This window comes from Metarhizium album (assembly GCF_000804445.1).
Source record: "Metarhizium album ARSEF 1941 chromosome Unknown scaffold_12, whole genome shotgun sequence".
Lineage (NCBI taxonomy): Eukaryota > Fungi > Ascomycota > Sordariomycetes > Hypocreales > Clavicipitaceae > Metarhizium > Metarhizium album.
In genome coordinates, this window is record NW_024467586.1 from 246507 (window position 1) to 269206 (window position 22700).

The following is a 22700-nucleotide window of genomic DNA, read 5'->3' on the forward strand; positions in this document are numbered from 1 at the left end:
AAAAAAAAACCCCCCCAAAACGCCGTGTCGTGCCATGCCCATGCGCTTGTGGTCGCATCTCGTCCCAGGGGGCAGAACTCCCGGCTTACAAACTCGTCACGCCGGGCGTCCAGGCCTCCCCGATCCTCCTCATGTCGCCCTCGAACCTCGTGCTCACGATGCTCTTGCCGGGCGCGCCCCCCAGAGGCGCATGCTCGTCCGGCTCGTAGAAGGGGTTCTGCAGCAGCCGCACGTAGGCGGTTTGCATGGCGCGAAAGACGGGCTTCAGGTCCGTCTCGCGCAGCCCGGCGGCGGCCTGCCTCCCGCCCGAGGCGTCGACCCTCCTGCCGCGCATGTCCACGACGCACACCATGCGCACGCCCGTGTTTGTCTCGTACCCGTACGCGGCGAGCCGGTCGTCGACGGCGTGGAGCAGGCCCACGTCGCCGGAGAGGCCGACGCCAGATGCGGCGTTTGCCTTGGCGCGCAGCCGGAAGACGTCGATTGTCGAGGACAGCAGGAGCGAGAACTGGAGCGGGCTGCGGATCGGCGTGAACGTGTTGGTTGCGGCGTCGTGCGAGGGGAAGACGGACACGTGCAGCGGGTTGTCCTGTTTCCTTGCGTCTCAGCGACTGCGCGGGGGCAGGTCGGGCCGCGGGGGGGAGGGGATTGCGGTCGTCATGGTCGTCGGGCTGGGCGGCGGGTTTGGAGTTTTGGAGCCTGGACGTTTGGAGCTTGAAGCAACTGGGCCCAACGTCGGGGCTCGGGAGGTTTTGGTGCCGGTGCCGGCGCCGGTGTGCGACCGTAGTCGCTGGCTGGTGCCGGGGCGTGTGGAGACGAGAGAAGCCACACCGCACCGCACCGCACCGCGTCGCGTCGCATCGCATGCACCGAGACAACGAAGCCGCATCGAATCGAGACGTCGACGGACCCGTCACACACGCAGGTTGCCTCGTCGCCCCCCCAAGACATCGTGGCGTAACCCCCCAGTGCGCTGGCACACGAGCAGCAAGAAGCGCCATTAGCAGCACGTCTACGTCTGTACACCCGCGGCGACACGGCTCACAGCCTTGCACCACTTGGCCGACTCGCGGCACAGCGGCACCGAGCACCTCGTTTTATTCATCGTCAAGACCCGCCGTCTCCTCCAACCCCCTCAACACCTCCTCAATCTCACTCGGGTCCGTAATGGCCCAAACCCCTCCCCCCTTGACCGAGTCCTTGCCCCTCATGCCGACCTCCTTGCCCACCAGGTTCCGGCCAACCTTGCCGGGCCCTATGCCAACCCACCTGCGAACCTTCTCCTGCTGGTCCAGGTACCGGATGCTGTCCCACCAGCGCACCGTCTCCAGGCACCCCCTCGCCAGCAGCTCCCTCAGCTGCTCCTTGCTCCGAAACGGCCTCGCCGTGACGTTGCTCACGCACGGCATGTCGCCGGGAAACGTGATGATGTCCTCGCCCTCCCGCCCAGGAACGCGGCTCGTGTCCGCCAGCAGCGACCGCATCACCGCAACGGCCGGCTTCATAATGGGGCTGTGGAACGGGCTGTCGCTGTGCAGGCGCACGGCGCGCGGGTCGTGGCCCAGAAACTGCCTCACGTGCGCCATGAGCGTCGTGATGCGCTCAATGTTGCCGCTCAGCACGATCTGGTTCCGGCTGTTGATGTTGGCGATGAGCACCTGCTCAATGGGCGGCACGTGCTCGCTGCTCTCGCCCTTGCTCCCGGCGCTCGAGTGCCCGACGAAGTCGTGGATGGCGGCAATCAGGCCCCGCAGGTACTCGGGCTCCGTGACGATGGCCACCATGCCGTACTCCCCGCCGTACTCCTGCACCGCCTTCCTCGTGGCCTCGGACATGGCCGCCGCGCGCCGCCCGACGAGGTACAGGCTGTCCTGGAAGGTCATGTAGCCGCCGGCGACGAGGGCGGCGAACTCGCCCAGCGAGTGGCCGAGCGTCATGTCGAAGTTGTCGGCGGCCCTGAAGTCGAACTCGCGCTCGAGGATCTTGAGGATGACAATGGACGTGGCCATGATGGCGGGCTGCGCGTTGGTGGTCTGCGTGAGGACCTTGGACGGCCCCTTTTGGATCACGTCGGAGAGCTTGAAGCCGGCGAAGTGGTCGACTTCCTGGATGAGTTTGCGCGCCGTCGACGGGAAGGCCTCGAGCCAGGGGGTTAGCATGCCGACTTTTTGGGTCCCCTGGCCTGCGATGCACCCCGTTAGCGTTGGCCTCGTGAGTCTTTGTGTACACTGTCTCGTGTGTGTTTGTCGCGTGCGAGACGGGGAGAGGGAGAGAAGGAGAGAGAGCGAGGGAAGAGAGCCGGCAGAAACTTTCCGTACCCGGGAAGAAGATGGCCGTCCGTGGCCGCCTGGGCCTTCGTGAGCCCATGGACATGCATCGTCTCTGGTGCCGAGATGCGTCGTCTTCCGCCGCCAGAGTCGAGTTGACCCGCGAAACCAGACGCTCGCGCTGCGTCTTGGTCGTCGCACGCCGCCATCGGGGGGGGCGAAACGCGCTGCTGCAAAGGCGCTGCATGGCCGCGCCGGACGGCTCAAGTGTGAATAGCCGAGCTTCACAGCGATGCATTCATTCTGACAATGGATGAGAACAAGCAGGGAGGGACGGCCCAAGACCTCTGGCGATGATGTTGTTCGAGTTGTATTGTCGTCCACCTCTGGCCAAGCACGTGGGGTAATTAATTGTGGTGCAGAGAGCGCGGGAACCTCGGACGGCCGCTGATGAAGGAGCCGCCAGGGGCTGCTATGGGCCTGTGGCGACACTAGAGGCGCTGCGCTGACTTGAGTATGCAAACTTGGCCCCGCATGTTCAGCGGCTCAGCCAGGGTCCCAGCATCTTCACCTCTTCTTCTGCATGTGCAGGCTGCCATTCACTCGGCTGGTCATTCTTTGTCCGCAACATCATCTCCTTGACTTCATTCCTCATGTTCACGTCGTAGCATCTCTAGCACCGAATCTCTACACCCCCCTTGCTGACGGTCAAATACTTGACCCCCTTGTACGGCTTTATCCCTTCAGCCATGCCTCTGCTCTTCCTTGTATCCAGCATGATGCTGTCCACCCTCAACCCGCTCGCCAACCACCCCTTGACCGTGAAGCTCACCGACGCCGAGCTCGGCATCAGATTCTTGTTTTGCGCCGCCTTCTTGGCGTCCTGCCCGTGGCCGTTACCCTTCTTGCCTTCCGCCTTGCCCGGCGCACTTTGATACGGCTCATCGCAAGAGTAGTCGTGGCTGAATGCAAACCCGCTGGGGTCAAAGTCCTCCACCTCGTCCTCTATGGGCCCGACCACGGTGCAGCGGAGCGCAAGCTGTGAGGCCGGCCCAGACAGCTCCTTGGTGGGGACCTGCCATTCGAGAACTCTTTCTCCGGGGTTGAAGCTGGCGTCTCCCCTGCTCGGACGAATGTCAGAGAGGTTCCTCACGTCTTCAGGTAGCGGAATCGTGACGCGGAGTCCTTCGAGCAGCGGCGCGCCGGGGGACCCCGCGTGGGGCGGCCCAACTCGTCCTGACCCGATTCCCCGTCCAAATTGGTTGGGACCAGACATGGTCTGGTGGCCGAAAATCTTGTTCACTTGCAGTCTGACTTCGAACTCCAGCCCCGCGGGGCCCAGTCCCGTCTTCACCTCCAGGTTGACAGGTAGTTTGAGGTTATTCGCGCCCAGGCTGCCGCTCTTCCCGCTGGTGAACGGCAGCAGGTCGACCTCATATCCTGCCAAGATGAACCGGCCATCAGGCGGTATGAAGCTCAGTTCCCCCGGCCTCTCCTTCCATGTATTTAGCCGAACGCACGGGTGAAAGACGGGTAGTTCCATGATGCCGCCGACATTGTGCTTCCCCGACGGGCTGCTCAGGCTCACGGTAATGTCCGGTACGCCGGAGACCTTTGCCGTGAATACAATGGAGCCGTTTGCAAATGCCGCCAGCGGCCGCCCCGACGGCGCAAGAGTGACGGCAAGAGTCTCGATAACATCGGCGTACATCTCGTTCGAGGTGTGCCGTACGTTGGCACTTCGCCAAGGCAAAGCCGGCGCATTGGACAAATTCAAGCTCACGGGTGCTTTACTGCACACCATCCGTCAGTCCTGGGAGTGCGCCCACCTCTGACCGGGCACGGATGCAACACCACAAGCTTACCTGGGCAAGTTGAAACCACCGAAAATCTTGTCCAACAGGCCCTCCATTTCGACGTTTTCTTTCAAAGCGTTGGGCTCGGTAGTGTTGATGGTGCCTGCATCACACATTTCCGTGAGGATTTGGGCCACCACATGGTAATTCCTCTCAATCTCGGACGCGAGGAGCGGGGCGGCGACGATGTCTTCAAGCGCATCGATTACGCGGTGGAGAAACTCGACAACAAGAAGAGGCTCTATTTCTGTAGAAGAGGTTGCCAGGAACAAGAGGTTCGCATGGGCCGAGCTGAAGACGAGAGTGGCCGGGCTGGCGTTGGGGAGATATATCAGGTTCGGCCTGGGAACAGGGTGCTCGAGATAGAGAGGCAGCAGGTGCTTGGCGGAGAGAGGTCGGCCGGCGTAGATGTGCGACAAGATGGGCTTCCTAGGTCTCATTAGCAATCCCAGACGTCGCCAATGGGGTCACCGAGCCCGGACTTATGATGGTCGTATATGTGCAGCGCCTCGATAAGGCCGTTCATGTTGTCGACGACGGCCGTCGGGTTGCCGTTGCCGGGAGGTCTGGGGCTTGCGAGATGCTCTCGGCGCGTTGCGTCTGGCAGGCAGGCACATGGCGGAACTGCGATTGCAAAGCTGATGACTAACGCGGCGCCGCAGCCGCATCGGCCAATCACTTTGCAGCAAGCATACTCGTTGCGGCCAAGCTTCCACGAGCATCGACTTGTTTACCATGGACGAGACCAGAACCCGTAGACAGCTTACAGCTCCGAAGCACACCATCTGAATTGCTCCCGCACGGTCCGCCGACAATCGCCGACATGAGCGGCGGAAAGCTCCCTGCCGTCCAGTCCCTCGACAAGCCAGAAGATCTTGGACATCTCCTCCGCCAAGACCGTGGCGATGACTGCCTAAGCTGCAAGGTCGTCGGTAAGCTCCCGCACCGTCGCCAGCCAGGAGACCTGCGCCGCGGATTTCAAACCAAGAATTGACAACGTGCAAGGGAGCGGTGCTTTTTTCGGACTAGGAGCGTACAGCTACCTCTCCGGCATGTCGCAGCTGCAGAGGCAGCGTCAGGCCATCCTCCGGAGCAGGTCCATGTTCGGCATGAGAAGCCGCAAGTTTGGCATCGTCGGCATCTCGCTAGGCCTGGTGTGGATGGGACTCTGGAGGGCGTTCCGGTGAGACGGACGGGGGGACCAGGACATTTGTAGCATCCGGCGTGTGTACATAGAGCGACCACGTCGTTTCCCAGCGAGGGCAAATCCTCACCTCACCTCACCTCTGTCGCGACCCACTTCAGAACTTGACCTCGCCCTCGGCCTCACAAACCTCGCACCCGAGCCGACAAAATTGTCCACTGCCGCCTGCCCCCCGCCCACCGTCACCGACCGTAGTCCATACGCCGTGCCGGATCCCAAGTCTCAAAACGAAAGAGAAACAAGCAGCACAGGCCGACAGAAAACGCCCGCCCGCGGCGCACAACTCCCACCCCGCGGCCGTCCACAGCTCCGTCCCCAAAATGCCCATCGCCATCCTCAAACCGCAAGCCGCCACGCCCGCCGCCGCCGCCGCCGACGCCGACTCCGACTCCGACCCCGACTCCCCCGGCGGCGTCGACATCCGCAACGACGTCTCCGTGGGCGGGGCCAAGCAACGGCGCGCCATGGACGCAGACGACATCTTGACCCCCGGCACCATCATCACGTCCAACCCCCAGTGGATGCGGCAAGTCCCCCTCCCTCCCTCCCTACATACTACATATCCCCTCCGCTCAGCCCACGAGAAGCAGCGCACCGGTGCTGACCCCCCCCCAGCGGCCACGGCACGTACTTCGCCCCCTCCACGCAGTCCATCACCTCCTCGCTCGCCGGCACCCTCACCAAGACCAACAAGCTGCTCTCCGTGCGGCCCCTCCGCGCCCGCTACACCCCCGAAATAGGCGACCTCGTCGTCGGCCGCATCACCGAGGTCCAAGCCAAGCGGTGGCGCGTCGACGTCGCCGCGAGCCAGCTGGCCATCCTCCAAATCAGCGCCATCAACCTCCCCGGCGGCGTCCTCCGCAAGCGCACCGAGACCGACGAGCTCCAGATCCGCTCCTTCTTCTCCGAGGGCGACCTCGTCGTCGCCGAGGTCCAGCAGCTGCACCAGGACGGCGCCGCGTCCCTGCACACCCGCTCCCTCCGCTACGGCAAGCTGCGCAACGGCCTCTTCGTCAGCGTCTCGGGCGTCGGCGGCGGCGGCGGCGTCGTCAGGTCCAAGCGCCAGGCGTGGACCATGGACGGCGCAAACGCCGCCGGCAGGATTGACCTTCTCCTCGGCGTCAATGGCTACATCTGGATCAGTAGGCACGTCGACGGCGACGTTGCCGCCGAGGCGGCCGGCATCAACCGCATGGAGGAGAGCGTCAGCGGCGGGGTGTATTCTAGCCAGAATGACGCCATCGACGTGCCTACTATGAGGGAGATTGCGAGGCTGAGGAGCGTGATTCTGGCCCTCGTCGAGAATGGCGTGCGCGTGGACGAGGACATGGTCCGGAGGGGGTATATGGAGGCTGTCGAGATGGCGAGGGAGTACGACGCCGATGATTTATATTTGGGAGGCGAGAAGGGCGTTCGCTTGGCTGCCATTTTGGCCGGTCGTTGATGCAAACTACCGTGAAAAAGGGGGGGGGTTTCGTTTATTACCGCCGGGCATAGCTAAACAATTCACATCGTCATGGTTGATTTAGTACAAGCGGCGTTTACGAGTTGCAAGTCGTTTGCATCCTCCCGCCTAGGGGCCCCTGTGTATTGTGGACTACTCGGACAAATTACAGCCTGAGAGGGACAGAATCAAGGGAAATAGATGGGGGTTTGACTTCACGACCACGCACGAATGCTGTTGTTTGGTTCCCTTCCAGTCAGGCTACTCTCAAAGTAACGTACCAAGCTCTCCAATCCTAGTTACAAAAATGAGGGACTTGGACCGTCAACCTGTCATATGTATGATGTAAGTCACAAAGGTATATTTATTCCCCGCCATGGTGCGCACATCATATTAACCTGTGGACTTCTCCATCTTCATATTACATTTCGACACAGACACCTCTTGCATTCAACAGTCACAAATATTAGTCATTGGTAGACGACGTATTGTTCGCAGAATGACGTGGCTTTGGAAACCCTCCATCGTCTTACTGGGACGACGATTTCGCGCCGTTTACAGGCCTGGCAATTTGCTCTTCAGCCGAAGGAACGTGACAATCAAGGCAAAGAGAGTCCCCCACCTTACTGCTGCCCCGGACGTGCTCTTCCCGCCGAGGCTGAACGCAAAGCTGAGCCAGTACTTGAGACCCCGAGCCACGTTGCCGTCACGGTCGAAATTAGGCCTGTGTCCATTCATTATGTGGTAACGTTTTAATTCGCTCCATGAGTATGGCATGTAGCGTACGCGGAGGAGCTTGTCGGTCCATTTGGGAACTTGGGTGATGACGCGCTGATGGCTGAAGGCTTTGAAGGAGTAATAGCCGTGGTAACTACCTTGGCCAGAGGAGCCAACCCCCCCGAGGGGCGTGGCGTTGATCATGGCGTGGAAAAAGGCATCGTTGACGGTGGCACCTCCTGATGTGACATTGTCAAGCACTGGCGTCACGCGTTAGTTGCTGAATTCTTGACTTCACGCTCTTTTTGGTTGGAACAGAGTGTTTTCTGTCATGGCAAGCATGCTCAAAGTCGGCGTCTTCACATACCCTTATTGTTTTCCTCATCGGAACCAAAGGTAAAAAGGGCCAACGGCGTCGGGTCAACCTTGTTGGCAATTTCTATGGCCTGGTCTAGATTATCAAAGGGCATGATGGACCAAATGGGACCGAAACTTTCCTCGGCCATCATGGTGTCCTCAATATCATCGACGAGGACGGCAGTCGGCTCGATCCACAACTTCTCCACGTCAGAACCACCTCCCATGACGACCTTGCCCTTGGAATCGTTCAACATTCTCATCAGACGATCAAAATGGCCCTTGTTGACAATCCGCGACATGTCACTGTCCTTGGCGCCATTGGGCATGAAGATGCGGTACTGCTTATTTACTTGGGCGATGAAGTCGCTCAAGACGGGGCGCTGGACGAGGACATAGTTGTGCGACAGGCACACCTGGCCGGCGTTGAGGCACTTTTGCCATAGAAGGCGTCTGGCGGCGAGCTTTACGTCGGCATTCTTGGTAACGAAGGCAGGGTTTTGGCCGCCAAGTTCGAGAAGAACAGGCGTCAGCGACTGGGCAGCCTTTGTTGCGATGATGGCACCGGTCTTCTTGCCGCCGGTGAAGACAATCTTGTCGAACTTGTGCTCCAGAACGTGCTTGGTCTCCTCCAAAGCACCGTTGATACACACATAGCAGTCCGGGTCGAGATACTCGTCGAAGATTTTCTTGAGGATCATGGCAGAGTGAGGAGACAGCTCAGAGGGCTTGAGTATGACACAGTTGCCGGCGGCAATGGCGCCAATGACGGGAGTGAGATTCAGCTGAATGGGAAAGTTGTAGGCACCAATGACGAGAACCTGGCCCAGAGGCTCGTTTCTGATGCGTGGGCGCATTGGCCAGTATGTCACGGGCAGGTCGACGACGCGCTCATCCTTGGCCCAGGTCCGGAGCTTGTTGGCGACGTTGATGGCCTCATTTTTAACCCAGTCCATCTCAGAGACGTGGGCCTCGAACTTGCACTTGCCCATGTCCTTCATAACGGCCGTCTCGATGAGCTTCTCGTAGTCGGAGACGGCCCAGTAGAGCTTGCGGATCTGTTGCAAACGAAAATTCATGTCCTTGGTCTTGTTGGTGCGGAAGGTCTTGCGCAGACGCTCGACGTGAGCAGTAATGTCGTCAAGGGGCGTGGGCTCAAAGGCCGGGATCGGTCCAGTCTTGACGTGAGCCATGATTATCTCCCACTTGATGCCTCTGATGGCCGACGATGATGCAGAAAGGTGAAGTAGGGGACAGAACTGGACTCGGACTTATACAAGTAAGGCCTGGGGGTCCAAAGGTTGGCCAAGAAGCTATGTACTCCGTAAGGTGCAGGGTTCTCCGTACTCGCAGGACAGGGGTCTGGTTCCAATGCTAGGTTGGATTCGGCTCCGGTGGGGCCTGGCAGCTGGGAGGGAAGGAACTAAGCGATGCGTCTGGTAATTTGATTCGAGGGCCTCGGCTTCGGAAATACCAGTCGACCAAGTCCAAGGGGCAGGGACGACCGTCTGGCGTCAACGGGGATTGTATTGTACAGTCGACACAACGTGCCCATCAAGGCCAGCGACATACAGACGTAGATGGGATGGGCGGGGAAACGGAAAATGGGAAATGAGAAATGGGAAATGGGAAATAGATAATAAGGAATGGGACATTGGAAATGGGAAACGGGAAACGGGAAACGGGAAACGGGAAACGGGAAACGGGAAACGGGAAACGGGGAACGGCAGACCGACGAAGGGGAGCGAGCGGGTTTTACTTGGGAAATCAGGGAAACGGGAGCGGAAGGCTTAAAAAAATCAAGGTCAAGCAGGAGCATCGGATAGACAGACATGATACATCAATCGATGCGGCTTGCAGCAGAGACCTTGCTTGGCCTTGGGGCTTTCCAATGGTACGGCAAGGACGGACCGCGGAGTAGGACGTTACCCAGGTACTTTTGTGCAACTTGTCAGTACTACCGTCTTCCACTCCTTACTCCGTACTTTAAGTACCTAAGTACTTATAGGTAAGTACTAAGTAGGTAAGAAGTACGGAGTCGTCCACTTGAGCACCCAGAAGCGGACCAACACCTGGAGGTACCAGACAGAGACGCTGCCCTCCATCAGCGCCAGTGGCATCAATTGCAGTCAAACAGCCGGGACGGAGTACTCCGTACTCAAATGCTCAAGTACGCACTTGGGTACTTTTGTCAATTGCCCAGGTACGGAGTCCTTCCGAGGCCGATACGGAGAACGGAGTGCAGATGGTCATTTTGCAGAGCGGCCAGGTATTACAAGTACTGAATTACTGCTGGACCACCCTGACCGGTCTGGCAAGTACGGCGTTGTGTGCGCCGCGCGACAAATGGCTCTGCCTCCCTGAGAGCCCTGAGACATGGATTGAGTTCACGGATCCCCAACGGGCGGTGCAGCCTGCATTCAGCCTTAAGCCTTGGTCGTGTCAAACGCAGGCAAATGATGAATCCCTTTGACTGTTTGGGGGTGCCACCATTGTCGCCGCCCCACTTTTCTGCAGTAGTGCTGGGCTGCGGACTGCTGTACTTGGTACTACGTACTCGGCACCCGGCCTGCAGCAAGGTTGCGCTTCGGTCGCAGTGAAAATGTGGTCAGTGTGATGCAGCTCTTTTGTAAATCTACTTAAGTACGGAGTTCCTAGGTAGCAATTGCTGGTGGCCTTGTTCCGTAGGAAAAGAAACTAATGGATCTCTCACTGGCTGAGCTCCTTGTCTGCCAAACACACACACCAAAAAGAAAAAAAAAAAAGAGAAACCGGCAACCTTCAGTCAAGGGGATACCAGGCTCCTCAGGGTACCCAAGTTCTCGGTACGTAACCGCGACGCGAGCTGCTGCCGTCTCTACCACTGGCCCCTGCCCACGGTCCACGGTTCACGGTCCAGACGCGCATGGCATTTGCCGAGGCAGACTCGCATTGCTGGCCCCAATTTCCTGCTTCTCTACGGAGTACTCCGTAGTCACTCCGTCCCGACCCCTTCATGTACCAACAGTCAGGCTCAAGCATGTGGTCTGGTGCTTTTTTTGCCCGATTTCCCGCCCACCAAGTTTACCCGCGGCAGCTTTGCATAAAGACGTCGTCAAGCGATCCATGGTCCATGCCATATTTCCGGCGTGGCCAATGGGAACGTGGGAGGGGCAGGGTGTAAAGAAAAGAAAGACATCATGACGAGGCGGATGGCCAGTGCGAGGCAGTAAGTGGTACGTACGATTATTACGGAACAAAAACATCTCGGCGAAATCGGATGCGTCCAAGTCCGGCCACTCTGCCAAGCAAGCTGGCATGTACGCCATGCCATGTCTGTACGCCCGTCGTCGCCCCAGCAGCAAGCAGCGGATTGAGCGAGCCCGCCATACTTCGTAGACTGCGGCTGATTCGAATCAAAACACTTGGAAAGTAGGGCGGTATGCGTCGAGCATGTCATGTCATGCCGCCAACTCGTTCCTCAAGTAACTAACGTCGAGCTGCATTGCCAGGCGTTGTCCGATGCCGCTCACTGTCTCTCTGCCCCCAGCATCCCACGTCCCTCAATTCGATATACTTCCGAGGTACTTTTCATTCAGGTCGCGGCCATCCATGCATGGCATTTGCAAAGCCAAGCTGCAATCCAACAGGGGCACATTGATTTCTACACATTTACTGTACATCCCCCGCACACGCATGCCCAGGTTTATTCTCATGGTCAAATATACAGATGCGGCCAGGCCAGAAGCCACCCCCCGCAACGGCCGGCAGCATAATTTTACAGCTCGTCTACCTCCTCGCTCTCACCTGCCCGGCTCCTTTGCCCGCCTTGGCCGCGGGCACCATCTCTGCATCTCTTTGCTTCTCCTGGTCCTCAATCAGCTTCTGCATCAGATAGCTGTCAATGGCCTGCTTGCCGTCCACCAGCAATCCATTTTCGGCCCGTTCAATGTCCGCAATCGCCGCCGCCTTTCGCTGCTCCTCCAACTGTAGTCGCCTCTCCTTGGTCATCCTCCATTCCTTGGGGAATCTTGGCTTCTCCACGAGACGGTGGTGCCTTAGGTCCAGGGGCACATCTTCAAAGGTATCCTTGGGGTCTTTGGCGGCCGCGATCAAATCATCCACCAGGCCTGTTAGGTAAAGCTTGTTCTGGGCCTGGTGCTCGTAGCTTTCGCAGCTGATCTTGACGAGTTCCGTCTTGTGGTTGTATCGGGCCCCAGCGAGCTTCTTCAGCTTGGCCGTCTGGACAGGCGTGAGCTTGAGGTCATCGGGCGCGAACTGAACGACGACTTTTCGCTCAGCGGGGTGCGACTCGCCCATGTAGGTCGTGTATCGCCAGCGCAGGACTTCGTTCTCGTTCGGGGGCACGAAAGGCTTGGCGAATTCTGCCACAGGTGATGAAGTTAGTATTGGGTGCCTTTTCCCGAGTACTCGTCCCGGCCTTTTTTTTTGGGGGGGGGCCCAAGCCGCCAGTCGCGTGTAGTGTCTCATCTCTCGCACCTGGTCCAGCTTGCCATGCGCCATGGAAGTAATGTCGTCCTCGTCAAACTCATCATGCTCCTCCGTATTGGTTTCCGGGTCATCCTCGTCAAACCAGAACGATGACTTGTTGGGCTTCTCGCCAATGTCATCCCTAAGCAATTCCTCTTCCATGGCTCTGTCCTCGGACGCCCAGCCAGGCGTCTCCTTCAGTTTCGACGTCAGGAACTCGTCAATCGTGTCGTAACCGTTCGTCTTGGCCAGCTCGTCGAGCTGTCGCAGTCCTTGCGGCGTGGCAGTCTGCGCGAAATCCTGGTCCATGCCCTTCAGCTCCAGCTGCTGCGGCAAGTCCCCTTCGCCCTCCTCCCCTCCCTCCCTTTTCGTCTTCTCCTCTGCCCATCGTACAGCTGACGTGCTGAGTGCTCGCTGGACGGTAAGGACTTGCCGAGGAATCCGGCGTACCGGAGGCAGTCGTCGGACTCGCGGGGCTCTACGGCTTGCCAGCGCGGATAGCCTCGCGACAGTCGAAGCCGACGCCATGTCGAAGTGACTGAGGTTGCACCTGCCACAGACGCGCTGTGCCGTCCTCTCGACATTCATGTGCGACTGGGAAATTTTTCGGGAGAGGTCAATTGAGTGGCAGTACTCCGTAGACGAACACACCTTTTTGCCGGTATTTTGCCACACTTACGCCCCACCCCAAGTTGGGGTGTGTGGCGCACGCGTGACAGCTCCGCTGGTGACCCACACACAGCTCTCCTCGTACGTAGTTACAACCTCACTTACATGTGTCCATCTGCCTTTTCAAACAACCGCAACCACAACAACAAGGTAGAAACATCACATCAGATTCGCAAGAATGCCCCCAGATCCAAGCGCCCTCAAAAGGTACTGCCTAGTCACGGTCGGCGCAACCGTCGGCTTCCAGGAACTGACAAAACAAGTCCTCCAAGCCGCCTTCTGGCAGTTTCTCAGCGAACAAGGCTTCACAGCCCTGCACGTCCAGTGCGGACCAGACGTCCCCTGGGCGAGCGTTCGACTCGCCAACCAGAAGGAGAAGCTGCCCGAGGGGTTCGAGGTCGACGTATTCGACGTCAGGAATAACCTGATGAGGGACGAAATGGTGCTCTGCCAGGCACGACCCGGACAGCGAGCCCAAGGCTTGGTCATTTCACACGCAGGTCTGTTACGGATTCGCAGCCCGTGCATGCGCACGTGCTCTAGGACTTTGCCCTGATGATAGCTAGGGACTGGGACTGTTCTCGACGCGTGGAAGATGGGACTGCCTCTCATCGTGGTCCCTAATTCCCGGTTGCTGGATGACCACCAGGCCGAAATGGCTCAACATCTCGCCAAGCAAGGCTACGCCACCATGAGCTCCGCAGAGTCAGTACAGGACGAGTACATCACTTGCTGCACGGCATGTAGAGCTGACTTTTGCCCCAGCCGCCTTGATCTTCAGGAAGCGATTCACAAGGCGGTCCTTCTTTGGGAAGAGAACAGGACTACGCGATGGCCAGCCCATCATGTCGGGGGCAAGGAGAAGGAAGCTCTTAGGCTGTGGGACATCCGGCCCAGGGAGGTACGAAAAGAAGAAATATCGCAGATGTCTCATGACTAGGCGCATAGGCTCTATCGATACATCTTTCTTGATACCAAGCCCCAGGCCAGGGAGGCCTCGTCATGAGCTCAAACTCTACAGTCGTAGCCTGGTTCGGCAGGCTCAGGCTTGATTATTAGCTTGAAAACTTTTGAGACATGGTGGTCTTCGATTTGATCTTATTGGCATCTGGTCAAGTCCTCGATGCTATCAAGTTGTGCTCGGCGAGGGCTGGTAATGACAGAAGAGTGCTGCTGGCTGCTGCGCGACTGTGATTGATACTCAGGGCAAGCTCTTGACATCCCAAATCTTGACGTTTGCATCCCCTCCCGCGCTGGCGATCTGTCCACCCTCTATCCACGAGATGCCATTGACTCCGTCCTTGTGTGCGTTGGAAGCCTTGATTCGCTTTCCTTGGTTTTTCTTTTCCAAGCACCAGACAAAGACATTGGTGTCTAAGCTCCCGCTAGCTGCGTATGCGCCGGTATCGTCCCAGGCAATGCAAGTCACGCGCGCTGTGTGAGCAGACCACCGATCTGAAGCCACCTCCCAACTTCCGGTATTGTATGCATAAATCTTGCCAACGTTATTTCCGGCCGCCAGGTGAGAGCCGTCCCTGGAGAAAGCCAAAGCAGATATCGTTCCAGTAGGGTTCGCCAACGTTTGGCATTCTTCCAAAGAGCCCCTGGAACCGGCTTTGTATACCTTGACTGAGTTTTTGTCTGCCCCTACGGCGACCAAGTTTCCTGAGGCGGCGATGCATGTCGGAGCATAGCCGACGGTTGTCTCTTTCAAGAGCTTCCCGTTTGAATACGCCACAATTGACGATACCATGGCGACATATAGGACACCGTCGGACGCACTGGCGCCCTTTGGCTGTGCAGGAAGGCTGATGGACTCGCCCACGGAAGTGCTGGCCGATTCATCCGCAATCTTCACCATGTCATCCCAGCCGGCGGTGTAGACTTTGCCTGCAAATCCGGTTATCTGTACAACCTGGTTTGTATGAGATCCTCCGTCGACAACACTGGCAGTGCCTGTTTTGACGTTCCAGTGGCAAACCCGGCCATCAAAGCTACCCGTCCATAACGCAGAGCCTGTGCCGTCAGAGGAGGCCGTCAGTGCGGTGATGCTCTTTTGGTGCCCCTGGAGGATCCTAACGGGTTCTTCCTTGCCCTCGTTGAGGTAAATGAGCTCCCCGTACAAGTTTACGCTGATAATCAAACCATCAGTTCGGCCGTGGGGAATGACGACACCCATCTGCTGGTCGCGAATGCTGACACCATCCCCAAACTTCCAGGTCTGAATGACGGTGCCTGAGTCAACCTCCCAAAGCTTTATCGTTTGGTCAGCGCTTGCAGTGGCAAACTTCTTACCGTCCTGAGACCAGGACAGGGCGAAGATGCTGCCGGTGTGCTCCCCCTCACCAATCTGCCTTGTAGGCTCCCCAGTCTTTCCATCGTACAACTGTATTCGCTTATCCGCGCCAACGGTCGCAAGAGTAGCTCCATCGGGTGAGTATGAAGTTCCGAGAACGAAACCCTTGTGTAGGGCGCTCTTCTCGTTGAATTTATACGGAGCGCCGTGATAAAACACCATATTGCCATCATCACCGACAGTCGCCGCACGGAAGGGGCGCTGAGGCCTCATAGCTACTGCGTTGACGGATTTTGAATGGCCAATGATTTCCCCCACCGAGTTACCACTGTCTGCCGTGATGCAGCGGCCGAATTGCTCCTTGCCGTCTCCGACAGCAATAACGCGCTGAGACTCGCCGTCCCAGGCAACATCGTTCAGTCGGCCCGAGATGATGTGATATTCGCCAATGGTCTTGTCCGTGTTCTCGGGCTCCCAGACTTGGAGCGTGCCGCTGGCATCACCACTGGCGACCTTGAATCCGTTGGGCGAAAACCGAGCGACGGTTGTCGTAGCCGTGTGACCGGTATACTCCTTGCATTCTGCGGGTTTATCGATGGAGCGGACAATGATTGATTTTCCCGACTGAGAAGGCGCTGCGTTAGCATCATGGGGGGCTTCATAGGTTGGGACGACTCTTGTGCTGAGCCGACGCAAGCTTGCATTGCAGAGAGTTGGCTGGAACTTACGGCGTAAGCTATCCGTTGGCCCTTGGGGTCGGCGGACAGCTGGGTTGGCTGTCCTCTGGTGGTAGAGGGAGCGGCTGCGAGAATGCGGTTCAAGGTAACAGCGGGAGCTGCCATGGTTTTGCCACAGTCGTGCTTGGCTGACTGTCGTGATGTGCTCGAGCGGTGATGAGGCTTGGTGGGGGAGGAAGCCTGGTCTGGTTACGTTGACAGGACTCAGGAGGAGGAGGGGCCAGGGACCTGAAGCTTGGTCGTCAAGGGGCAGCCAATGACGTCGGCGTGGCTGTGGCAGTGGCTGTGGCAGTGGCCGCCTGGCGACTTCCGAAATGCTTGAGCTTCACAACACGCTTCGATTCCCGTCGCCCGCGGCCTCGCGGACTTGAATTATACGGTCTCGTACTTGTCTACTCCGTACCTTGCAAGAAGACGACGCCTCGATAGGCTCAGTCTTTTCGCCGCTCCGCCGTCGCAATTTCACCCGCAGGACGACGTCGCCACGGCGGTAGCTACTAGGCAGCCGTGAGGAGCCCTCTAGTCTTCTGAGCTGGCAAGCGGGTTCCGACGGATACGAGGTTACGTCTTTGATGCGAAATGAAAGAAATCTTGATAGGATGCTAGCGCCCGGGCCCATTGGTAGTACGTACCTGTTCAAATAGCTTGACTCGTCGGAATATTGATCAGACAGACAGATGCCAGCCGGAGCATGTCCTTGATGGGACAGGAATGCTACGGCAACGCCAACAACAAACCACCATGACGGACGATGGCTCGTCGGGGGGACACCATTTGCGCCAGCCACAGTGTGCCTCGATGCTCGACTGGAAATTTCCCGAGTACGGACTGCCTCGCATCTTGGCGGCCAAAGCAGCCGCATTTCCCGCGTCCCTGAACATGACCGCATGGCACGCCGTCCAAGCACCCAAGCACCCAACCTGTCTCATGCCGCCGTGGGGTGTCACAAAAAGCAACTTGTTTCCCTTCCTAGCCAACCTCGCAGCTTGTTGTCCCAGGAGCTGGTCAGTGGTGAGTGGGAGTCGCTCGGCACCGGAGCACTAGTCTCATTCCTACCAACTTGCGGATTGCAGAAGGACTACGCCGTACTACAACAACACGCCCCAAGGCCAAGTATTTGCACGACCCGACCGCGTGTATGCGAAGGAACCCAGCCCTGGTGACACCAGCCGGCAGTCTGGCGCCGTATCACTTGCGTGGAAGCTGTCTGCCGTCTGCCAGTAAACAACGACCAACGGCTTTTTATTGGGAACCCGGCGCCCTCGCCTGTTGGACAGTACGGAAGGCAAGGGGGGTTGTATGCGATCCGATACGACAGCCATACACTTCGTACGTAGTCCGTACAGTCAAGTCAGTATGTATGTGTGTGTCCTAGACGAGACAGCGCCGTCCCCAAAAGGAGATTTTTTTGCCAGTTGTTTCAACAGACACCTGCGGCTGAAGGAAATGTTGACTGCGACAGTACAAAGAAGGGCTGTCGGATTCCAAGTTACTGATCGTACGCCACCGTCTTAAAATGAAGCAAGCCAGGACGCCGGCCCTCTGTGTACGGCCATACGTATATTAAAACCACAGACCTCCCCCCTGATCTCGCCTCCCGACTCTTTGTTTGACCTGCAAATCATCACGCCGTTGCAAGAGCCCCGTCATTCGTCGAGCAAGTCCATCTGAAATCCTCATACCTCGGCCAGCCAGCTCCAACCAGCCTCCCAAGAATCAAGATGAAGTTGCTCGTTTACCTCGCAGCCGTCGCCATCAGCGGCGTCTCCGCCGCAAGCACAACCTCGAGCACCGCTGCCGCTGCCGCTCCCGCCGTCTCCCAGAAGAACTGCCTCGCCGACTACATCCTCAAGCAGTGCCTCGAGACCGAGAACGCAAGGGTACGTAGCTGCGGTCATGAGCAAAAACCTCGCCTCTCCATCACTGACCCGTTGCACAGCTCGCCACCTGCGGCCTAACCGACTACCAATGCAAGTGCTACGCGCACCAAGCCATCGTGACGTACGGGCCCCGTCCTAGTCCCGTACCCGTCTCATGCACGCAAATCTGACAAATTCCACAGCTGCTACAATAACTGCCCCAACGACCCCGACGCCCCAGGCGCCACGCTGTACATGAACGGCGCCTGCATGGACGCCTCGGCCTATGCCACCACAAGTTCGGCAAAGGCCACTTCCACAGCCCAGGCAGACTCGGCGGCCGCTTCCACCGAGGCCACCACATCCAAGCCGACAGCCGTGCCCACCAGGTCCATCACCGCCGCCTCCGCCGCCGCCAGCAAGACCAACGGTGCGGAGAGCCTCGCCGGCAGCGCCGCCGGCATGCTTGCCGCCGTTGCCGGCGCCGTAGCCCTTGCCTTGTAAAAGGGATCCGGGAAGCGCGAGACCGTGCGGTCTGCGAGGGACGACGGACGACGGACCGAGAGCCTCGACAACACCGACAACGAGCCCGTCTGGGGACCGGGACCGGGGACCGGGGACGTGTTAGGCAGCACCCAGCTACCTAGGTAATCCTTAATACTATTCATTGGCTTTGGCCGAATCCTCGCAAGTTGGTTGGCCGTGGCTCGGGAGCGCGCCCCTTTGAGAGCAAGGGCCGGCCCTAGGTTGACGGGATCGATGCGCGTCCTATTTCATTTCCGTGGTGTACGTTTCAATCAGACGCGTCATTCCATCGTGCTGGCCATGCAGTCTTGTGAGAGGTGCAACTAAGAGGCTCCCTCGTGATCCATTCACCGTCTACCCAGATAGTTAGTTACCCAAGCAACTCACGCATGTCATGGCGTACGTATCGCGTCTCAAGTCCGCTTAGTAGTCACAGTCTTGGAAAAGACATCCTCCATCCTCTTGGGTCGCATCACAGCAATCACAAATCATCCACGAGAGAGAGGAGGGGCGCTCGTCTTCATGCCAAGTCAACCGTGTTTCGCAGTCCTCTACGGCACTGCCTAAACCAAACTCTTCTATCATACACCGAGGCTGGTCCTCCTATTGTGCTTCGTGGTCCAAATCATACAACCACTGTTGGCAATCGCGCCAAAGTCGCAAGCCTTTCCTCTCAGAAAACAAGTCCCGCTCTCCTGTTGCGCCAAGTACGAGGAAAAAGAGAGCAAAACGACATCTCTACAGAAAAACCGCGACGGGAAGCTGAGCAAGTCCATTCTTGCCTGGTTACAAACCACTTGGACGCCTGAGAATAAATTTCCAGATTTTTCTACCAGTATGCCACGCGCATCTTCGTTCCGTGCCGACACGAGTCTTGTGTAACTGTGCTACCGCTAGAGCGCACGTCCTCCATGATACTTTGTTCTCAGAGCACGTGTTGGAGGGAGGGAGAGAGGGGAAGAGAAAAAAAGACTAAAATCGAGTAGAGGTTTCAAATAGAATCAGTAGCAGAATAACGAGCAAGCCCATCATATGCTGTTGACTGTTGAAGCGTATGTGGATTGAAATTGTGATGTTGGAGAAAGTACAAAAGTATGGGAGACAATTGGCACCCTTGCAGTGACACTGCAACGGAAACAAAAGACGTCTCATGCTCTGCGCGATCTTCGCTCCTTGGCTCGGTTCCTCACCGGCCCAAGAAAGGTGACATGTTGCTTGTTGACATCGTCTTTACGGAGCCTCACTGTTCCGGAAACGCCGTTGGAGCCACGGCGCAGGGACCTCGAGTCATGGTCGTCGTCAAGCGTAATTTCAGCGACGTCAGACACAGATTCGTTGTCAAGCTCATCACTACCACCGGAAATGGAGGATCCGTCATCAGAGTCGTCATACTCTCCGTCGTCACTAACAAGAGACGGCGCATTGTTGCTGACCAAGGTACTGGGGCTGAGGTTGGCTTCCATATCCATCTCTTCATCGGACAAGGCAGCATCGGAGCCCGGTTTGGACATCACATCCAGACTAGAACCAGGAGAGGATACGACAGACATGGGCGGAGCACGGCTCTTGCTGCTCGTTGGGTGGCTGGGCAAGTCGGTAGGAGCAGCAGGCGTCTTACCGCTCTGGGCTGGTACACGCTTGACGAAAGGAGTTCGAGTAGGAGCACCATCATTTGATCCGTCGAAGGCAGTAATGGGAGTGCCCGCATCGTCGGATTCGTCGTCGGGTGTCATGTCTTCGATGGAAATCTTGGTCTTGGCGTCTGCAACGAGGTCACGAAGGTTGCCATTGAAGTTGCGGCTCTTCATCAGACGAGACAGATACGGGGTCTCAGTAGCAGGATTGAATCTGGTGGCGGCGGCCCTTGACTTCTTGGAAACCGGCGCGTTCACACCAGGGGTCCTTGAGATGATCGCGTCAACACCAGGATGCTTACCTTGGTGATACAGCTCGAGTGAGTCGGCGATTCGCGTGCGCAGTTTGACGTACACCTCTTGATCGGACATGTCTTGCCGGGCAAAGGGATGCACGTGCGTTGGAAACGACGACGGGTTGTGGTTGTTGTTGTTGTTGTTGTTGACGGTATTGCTAGCTTGGGTCTTGTCATCTGTGCCAGCGCTCCCAGCACCACCATTCTCTCCAACATCGATGGGGTGTCCGCTCTGGACGGCAGCCTCCTCATGGCTCTTAAAGTCCCGCTTGTGCGCAATCCGGCAGTGGTTTATGAAGCCTTGAGTGCTGGAAAAGTTTTCGCGGTTGCAGTCGAGGCAAACCAGCTTAACGGTTTGGCCATCGGATCGCTTTAGAATACAAGGACCAGCCTTGTCCTTTGGTTGAGGATATCCACTCGACAAAGCTTGAAGCTTCTGGCCTGCGTTTCCGCGAACAGGTCTGCCCTTGGAGGCTGGCAGAGTTTCCGTGAAACTGTTCCTGGTCGTTCTGCCTTCGGCAATGGGAATACGTGCGCGCGAAGATTCCGACGTGAACTGCCACTCTGGCTGTTCGCCATCGAAAGCGGGGTCGGGGATGAGCCACTTCGCATAATGTCGTGCATATGGACCATCCACGACCCCAAAGGGCGGTGCCCAATGAGGAACTGGTTCTCCGAATCGAGTGATGGCTGCAGGGCCCTTGCCGCTGCTTATGTCGAGCATCTGGTCGGGAGTAGGACAATATTGAGGATACGGGATCAGGTGGCATCTGCGCAATTGTTCCAGCGCTATTTGGCACTTGGCAAGCTCCTGATTGATCAACCTCAACTCTTGATGCTTGAGAAGCACCTCGAGGCCCATTTGGTGCCTGACGACGTCGCGCACATGATCCAAACGATCATCGCCAAGGGAAGATACTGGGTCGTCGCGCGATGATACAGAAGCTGAGTCGAAGTTGTCTGAGTGCAATTTGGTTCGCTTAGCCAGAGACGCATCCGACGATGCTTCTCCGGAGTCGTCATAGGCATCCCAGCTCCTCTTGGGAGCCGGGATGCCAGGGACGATTTGCGACGACCGGTCTGACGTAGCGTCCAGCGGTAACTCCAGGTTTTTTCCAAGCTGATCGCTTCCCCTAGGATCGGAGCTCCAGAAATGAAACATAGAGCAGCCTCCGTCAGCAAGAGCGTGGGTTGCTGATGAGTCGCGACACAGTAGTATCGCGGCGACGTCTGCAGGATGATATTTGCGACCAACAGCGACTGGAAGCGTCTGGACGGCCAGCAGAGTGGATCCCGGAGCACTGCTGACGTAAACAGTAAAGTGGGACTAGGGGTGCCTGATGAGGTGGCAGTCGGGCCAGGTCGGACACCGGGGGGTTGGATTTGAGTCAGAACACGGAGTGTGGCGACAAAGCTCCAGAGGCAGGAGTCAGTCAGAAGGAGGAGGCAGACGTGCGAGTCTGACAAGCAGAGCGAACGTAGAAGTGAGAGTGTCGGGAAGAGAGTGAGAAGAGAGGGAAGAAGATGAGCTGTCGCGCAAGATGATCGAGAGCTAGCCAAAGCCTCGAGTTGTATCTCTTGAGGAGACAACGAGTCTGAAGAGGAAGAGACGAAAAAGAAAGGGAAAATAGGTGATGAGAGTGAAAAAAAATTAATGGGCTACAGCAGAGGAAGGAGGGAAAGAGGGAGCAAACGGGGGGAGACGAGAGTCTTGGGTGGTGTTTGGATAGTGGAAGCGGGAGAACAGCTGCTCGAGGGGGGTTCGAGTGAGCGCAATGTCAAGTCTGGTTGGACCAGCCAGTTAGGCCAGCCAGTGGGAGCAGTGGACGGGCGCTGGCCGTGGACGGGACATCAGACACGGGTGAACCAGACTGGAGGGAGCATGTACTCGGTACCCCCTCGCCCCGTCAACTGGGGCTCCAAGGCGGCGGGGGAACGCCTGGACAGCGTACTTGCTGCGTACTTCTTACTTGTTACTTCAAGGAGTAGTGCCTGAGTCGGTACTTGGTGGTCTCCAGGGCGCTGTCTGGTTATGTTTTGGCGCAGGCAGCCCGGCGGCAGGCGCCAAGTTTTTGAACTGGCTGGCCCGAGTGGAACAACAGCCAGCACCCGTAACGAGCAGCGCCGCGCACTGGTGGACGCCTCAATACAAACGCACCGCGCTGCACGGTCCCATCCACCAGTGTTCCGAGGACAGCTTGGGAGCTGTCCAAGTACCAGTGGCACATGTAATATGGAGTCGGCCAGGACCCAGTTTGGCTGGGAGAGGGCGACACGGATGGCGACCCGCTTGCCGCTCAACGGATTAAAGCGAGGGCTGCTTGGCCGAGGGTGAAGATTGAGTTTGAATCCAGTCAACAGGTGGATTT

The 22700-nt window shown here is 57.8% G+C and overlaps 10 protein-coding genes across 10 annotated transcripts; 4 read left to right on the forward strand and 6 right to left on the reverse strand.

Moving 5' to 3' along the window:
- Positions 1-85: 85 nt before the first annotated feature.
- MAM_05075 (malonyl CoA-acyl carrier protein transacylase) lies at positions 86-2159 on the reverse strand (the record flags this gene model as incomplete). Its single annotated transcript, XM_040823873.1, has 2 exons — positions 86-589; positions 1143-2159. 2 exons carry the CDS (start codon positions 2157-2159, stop codon positions 86-88), a joined length of 1521 nt encoding a protein of 506 aa, XP_040678032.1.
- Positions 2160-2940: 781 nt separating this feature from the next.
- On the reverse strand, positions 2941-4649 carry MAM_05076 (Adaptor complexes medium subunit family protein; the record flags this gene model as incomplete). Its single annotated transcript, XM_040823874.1, has 3 exons — positions 2941-4060; positions 4133-4552; positions 4606-4649. 3 exons carry the CDS (start codon positions 4647-4649, stop codon positions 2941-2943), a joined length of 1584 nt encoding a protein of 527 aa, XP_040678033.1.
- Positions 4650-4946: 297 nt separating this feature from the next.
- MAM_05077 (uncharacterized protein) lies at positions 4947-5310 on the forward strand (the record flags this gene model as incomplete). Its single annotated transcript, XM_040823875.1, has 2 exons — positions 4947-5055; positions 5129-5310. 2 exons carry the CDS (start codon positions 4947-4949, stop codon positions 5308-5310), a joined length of 291 nt encoding a protein of 96 aa, XP_040678034.1.
- Positions 5311-5647: 337 nt separating this feature from the next.
- On the forward strand, positions 5648-6771 carry MAM_05078 (uncharacterized protein; the record flags this gene model as incomplete). The annotated part of the gene is made up of 2 exons (XM_040823876.1): positions 5648-5844; positions 5943-6771. The coding sequence occupies 2 exons, from the start codon at positions 5648-5650 to the stop codon at positions 6769-6771; spliced, it is 1026 nt and encodes a 341-aa protein (XP_040678035.1).
- A 555-nt stretch (positions 6772-7326) lies between these two features.
- On the reverse strand, positions 7327-9038 carry MAM_05079 (aldehyde dehydrogenase 3B1; the record flags this gene model as incomplete). Its single annotated transcript, XM_040823877.1, has 2 exons — positions 7327-7748; positions 7856-9038. 2 exons carry the CDS (start codon positions 9036-9038, stop codon positions 7327-7329), a joined length of 1605 nt encoding a protein of 534 aa, XP_040678036.1.
- Positions 9039-11613: 2575 nt separating this feature from the next.
- On the reverse strand, positions 11614-12843 carry MAM_05080 (uncharacterized protein; the record flags this gene model as incomplete). The annotated part of the gene is made up of 1 exon (XM_040823878.1): positions 11614-12843. One exon carries the CDS (start codon positions 12841-12843, stop codon positions 11614-11616), a length of 1230 nt encoding a protein of 409 aa, XP_040678037.1.
- Positions 12844-13162: 319 nt separating this feature from the next.
- Positions 13163-13924, forward strand: MAM_05081 (UDP-N-acetylglucosamine transferase subunit alg13; the record flags this gene model as incomplete). The annotated part of the gene is made up of 3 exons (XM_040823879.1): positions 13163-13484; positions 13551-13689; positions 13750-13924. The coding sequence occupies 3 exons, from the start codon at positions 13163-13165 to the stop codon at positions 13922-13924; spliced, it is 636 nt and encodes a 211-aa protein (XP_040678038.1).
- Positions 13925-14185: 261 nt separating this feature from the next.
- MAM_05082 (WD40 repeat-like-containing domain protein) lies at positions 14186-16122 on the reverse strand (the record flags this gene model as incomplete). The annotated part of the gene is made up of 2 exons (XM_040823880.1): positions 14186-15904; positions 16009-16122. 2 exons carry the CDS (start codon positions 16120-16122, stop codon positions 14186-14188), a joined length of 1833 nt encoding a protein of 610 aa, XP_040678039.1.
- A 1616-nt stretch (positions 16123-17738) lies between these two features.
- Positions 17739-18380, forward strand: MAM_05083 (GPI anchored serine-threonine rich protein; the record flags this gene model as incomplete). Its single annotated transcript, XM_040823881.1, has 3 exons — positions 17739-17897; positions 17957-18018; positions 18080-18380. 3 exons carry the CDS (start codon positions 17739-17741, stop codon positions 18378-18380), a joined length of 522 nt encoding a protein of 173 aa, XP_040678040.1.
- Positions 18381-19549: 1169 nt separating this feature from the next.
- Positions 19550-21493, reverse strand: MAM_05084 (uncharacterized protein; the record flags this gene model as incomplete). The annotated part of the gene is made up of 1 exon (XM_040823882.1): positions 19550-21493. One exon carries the CDS (start codon positions 21491-21493, stop codon positions 19550-19552), a length of 1944 nt encoding a protein of 647 aa, XP_040678041.1.
- Positions 21494-22700: the final 1207 nt, after the last annotated feature.